Source organism: Cynara cardunculus (genome assembly GCF_001531365.2).
Source record: "Cynara cardunculus var. scolymus isolate 2C chromosome LG 5, CcrdV1, whole genome shotgun sequence".
NCBI lineage: Eukaryota > Viridiplantae > Streptophyta > Magnoliopsida > Asterales > Asteraceae > Cynara > Cynara cardunculus.
Genome location: NC_037532.1, coordinates 19369359 through 19374057, shown reverse-complemented (window position 1 = coordinate 19374057; position 4699 = coordinate 19369359). Strand labels below are relative to the sequence as shown.

At 39.9% G+C, this 4699-nt stretch overlaps 1 protein-coding gene across 1 annotated transcript; it reads left to right on the top strand.

Moving 5' to 3' along the window:
* Positions 1–405: 405 nt before the first annotated feature.
* On the top strand, positions 406–4441 carry LOC112513296 (AP2-like ethylene-responsive transcription factor AIL6). The gene is made up of 9 exons (XM_025119517.1): positions 406–832; positions 1071–1701; positions 1789–1871; positions 2704–2712; positions 2925–3013; positions 3125–3198; positions 3277–3327; positions 3405–3481; positions 3686–4441. The coding sequence occupies exons 1-9, from the start codon at positions 721–723 to the stop codon at positions 4159–4161; spliced, it is 1602 nt and encodes a 533-aa protein (XP_024975285.1). The 5' UTR covers positions 406–720; the 3' UTR covers positions 4162–4441.
* Positions 4442–4699: the final 258 nt, after the last annotated feature.

Here is a 4699-nt window from a genome sequence, read left to right as displayed (position 1 = left end):
CCTTATCCAAACACAAGAAAACATCTTATCACCGATGTCAACCTAAAATAAATTAAAAAACAACTTTTATAAACATTCACAAAACCCCGCCTAAGATTATCACTAAACAACTTTTTTCTCTAAATACATAAAAATCTATTATTTTTTAAAATATGCACCTAAAAAAGTAAAAAAGGCAAAAAGTTTCAAAACGGTGAAAATTTGAAAAAAGTGAAGTATTTAAGTTTTTTCTTTTGTTTTCTTCATTAAATTATTATGCATTCAAACCTTATGGTCAGTAGAATACATATTGAGAACTGTGTTTTTCCCACTGATTTTACGCCGGTGCGGCCATGAAACCTGCCTTTATCCCCCCACTATATACCCCTATCTCTCCTCTTTCTCTTTTCTTCTTCTCCATCTCTCCATCTTTTTACCTCTTAAAACAAACTTTCTTCTCAACTTTCATCACTCTACCCTTGTCATCTCTATTTCAACCCACAACAGATTATTCAACCTACCTTCTTCGATCTCCTCTCTGCATGTGATCCATTCAGATTTAATCCTTCTTTTCTTCAAAGTTGTACCTCAAAAATCGTAGCTTTATAGGCGTTTGATCAAGTTACAAATACAAAACCCTCTTTTTTTCTGCAAATATTTGGTTTTTAACGGCCTCTTTTTGATCTCACATTGCTTCAAAATGGTGGGGTTTTGCTGATTCTGGTGGGTTTTTGTTTAGAAATGGCGAGGGAAAATAACTGGCTCTCGTTTTCTTTATCACCAATGGAGATGTTCACTTCGTCTACTTCTCAGCCACAGCAGTATTTCTTCAACGATAATTTCTACGCCAATGGTACTTATTTTGAAAAGAAAAGAAATTGAAAAATATCTGTTATTTTGTTCTAAAAATTTGAAGAAAAACTGGAAATTTCTGTTTGAATGTTGAGTATGCATGGTGTGTGTTCAAGTTTCAAGATGTAAAATGGTTTTGATGATGGATTTTTTTTTGCTTTTGGAAAACGATGTAGTATGCATGTATGTATATATGTATGTAACTGAGTTGATAATGAGTCACCAATCTTCCGGTGCAGGTTGGGCTAATAATGGAAAGTCTCAGACGATGTATACCGACGGAGATAACGGAAATGGTCAAGGGGAAGTGAAAGACGGTGGCGATTCGCCTCTTTTTCGAAGTTTCATGGAGTCTCATATTCACCAGCAACAAGCTCCGAAGCTTGAAGATTTCCTCGGCGGCGATATCAACATCAACATCAACACCACCACCGCCACCGCTACCGCCGCCTCCCACCCATTTCGTTACTCCGACGGTTCGCAAACCGAAACTCAGGACTCGTCGTCCTTGACTCACATCTACGACGGCAGCAGTTCCGTCTACTTCACCGAACAACAAGATCTCAAGGCCATCGCCACGGCTGGTTTCCCAACATTTTCAACCAACTCAGGGTCCGAGGTGGACGATTCGGCTACCCAAATGACCGAGTTCGTCGGCCAGTCTATTGAGTCAGGTAACGAGTTAGCTTATGCTCAGTGTCCAATGAATGCGTTATCGTTAGGAATCACCACTACCGCCGGCGGCGGCACCACCCATCGGAGTTCCGATCAGAAGGCCGTCGTTGCCGTTGATTCCGCTGCTCAGAATAATTGTAAGAAGATTAACGATACTTTTGGTCAAAGAACTTCGATCTACCGAGGTGTCACCAGGTATGAATTCATTTATTTATTTTTCTTAATCCTTTTTTCAAGAAATCTTTTTAACAAATTGGGTTCAAAAACTATCAATTTTTGCAGACACAGGTGGACTGGAAGATACGAAGCGCATCTTTGGGATAATAGCTGTAGGAGAGAGGGTCAGGCCAGGAAAGGACGTCAAGGTACTTCCTTTTAAACCCCTAAACCCTAACCTCTAAACACTGTTCAAATTGGACCAAACGTAAGTAAGGATTTACTGGATAAGAGTATTCTCCATCATTAAAATAGCATAGTATGGGTTGTAAGATTCTCGGTTAGCAAAATGAAACTGCATTGTCTTTTTTCTTTAGAAAGCAGTGTAAAGAGTGAGATATAGTGGTTGTTGATGTAAATAATTATTATACAATTGACTGAGATACTTCTGCTGCAATGAAATGAAGAAGTGAAGAGTTCTTCATGGTTTTCAAATCAGTCAGGAGTTGTTGTCATATGGGATTGATGTAATACTTTTGTTTATAAAATACTCTTTGCCCAAAATGGAAGGAATTTGTCCACAAGATTTATAAAAACCCACTTACAAATGTGTACAACAGTATCTGTATACATTTCTTTCTCTTTCTAAATCTATCACATTCCTACATACATGGTGTCTGTATCTATAGTCTGCCTGCTCTGTAGTTTCTTTTCATCTTTGCCTTTTACTTTTGCTTTTTCACTTTCCTTTTGCCCCCATTTTCCTCATTATGTTTGACCTAGTCAAACCCCTCATTCTGTTTCTTGTTGTTTTGTGTTGATGTCTCTGTACATCTTGTTCCTGGATCCTTATGAGATATACTGGTTTTGTTTGGTTCGATTACGTGAGCTTCCACATCTTTAGCTTTTACTTTATCTGAAAGCGTTTTGGTGCTCAAATCATGGACCACTGAAGTAAGCTAATGCTTGATTTCTTTTGCTGGCTTTTTGCATGGAATTGGCCAACTGCTGTTACTCGGCTCTCGATATTATTTTCTGCAGTGTATTTGGGTAAGCGAATTCAAGTATTATGCACATCGATTGAGTCTTTTTTTAATAACGTGGATGTTCGGGCCGGCATGTGCGTACCTCGACTAATCCCATAGGCAACCCTCTGGTGGCTTCTTGAGCTACCCCAAAGGGTTCATTAGTGTTTGTAAATACTTGTCAAATTAATTAGCAAGTAGATACTTGATTGTAATGGAGATCAAATGGATTATCAGGCGGCTATGACAAGGAAGATAAGGCGGCAAGAGCCTATGATTTGGCGGCTCTTAAGTACTGGGGACCGACCGCCACCACAAACTTCCCGGTAAATCTATCTTGCCGTATCCTCTCGGTTTCACTTGATTGATTCGATCTTTTTCTTTTTGGTGCAACGGACTTAAGAGATTATGATGCATTTGGGTTTATGCTGATTTAGGTTGCAAACTATGCGACGGAACTGGAAGACATGAAAAATTCAACCAAGCAAGAGTTCATTGCATCACTAAGAAGGTTTGTTTTGTTAACCTTTTAGCGACTGGTCATATCTACCATGGCGTTCTCTAAGATGGTTTGTTTCGATAATTCCAGGAAAAGTAGCGGTTTCTCGAGGGGAGCGTCGATTTATAGGGGTGTCACAAGGTTTGAACTTCGATAACTGATTGTTTATAGTGCATTTATCTCAATTTGTTTATTAAACATTGGTCGAAAATATGCAGGCATCATCAACAAGGTCGTTGGCAAGCTAGGATTGGCCGTGTTGCTGGAAACAAAGACTTGTATCTAGGAACTTTCGGTAAAATTTACCTCATTTTGTACCACTACAACAAAATCGGCTTTAAAGGATGCAAAATTGTCTTAAGTGTCCTAATAGGCTGTTTTATAGGACCAAACACTTGTGCGTCGTGTACATTATTAAATGTTACAATTAGCTTATGGGTGGCTTTAACAATTTTTTAGCACACTTGATGTGTTCTTATTGTGAATCATGATGTTGCAGCTACCGAGGAAGAAGCAGCTGAGGCTTACGACATAGCGGCGATCAAATTCCGGGGGATGAATGCAGTGACGAATTTCGAGATGAAACGGTACGACGTCGAAGCTATTTCCAACAGCTCCCTTCCAATTGGCGGCTCTGCAAAGCGCCTAAAAATCTCTCTTGAGGCAGCGGCGGAACAAAAACCTTCTCTGATCGCTAACCACCACCACCACCACCACCACCACCTTCAACAGCCTCAATACAGCAGCGGCAATAGCAGTAGCAGCATTAGCTTTGCCACCATCCCGCCGGTTTCCGCCATTCCTTACGCCATGCCATTTGATCCAAACTATCATCAGAATTTCTTCCATCATCTCCACCCCAACAACGGAGGTCCGCCAGAAACCTCCGGCTCGTTGTCTTCTGTTGGGAATCAGATGGCTTTACTGCCGCCGCCTGCTGCCGAGTTCTTCATTTGGCCTCACCAATCTTATTAACAACACAAAAGCACTCCAAATAGCTTATAGCACCAGACAATGCTAATTTTGAAACTTGAATGTGCTTTTGTTTTTTATTCTTCTTTTTCTTGAAGCTGACCATTGCTGACCGGTTTAGCATAGCTTATCGTAGTATTAGTCGGGCTGGGGGTATAATGTTCTAACATTTTCCGTTCATCGAGCTTGGTCGAAAACTTGTATACAGGCGTTTGGAATGCTAGTTGGTAGAACCGATCGATTGGTCTTTTTGGTGCACAAAATCTGTATTTGCAGATACTGAATGGAGCTTATCATTTCAGTTATTCTTGTTCGAAATCAAAGTGCTATTTTTATCATGTTTTCTTGTGATCATATAGTGAAATATAGCACAAGATGCAAATGCGTGAGTTTACTAATAGACTTGTTTATAGAACAAATATTTATGGGAACCAACTTTCCTAGAATACACTTTACAAATTTTCCATTCCGTCGACGTTTCTCTTCCTATCGCGGCTTCAAACCTTGTTAGGTCCCTATTACTGATGTGATGATTGACGGT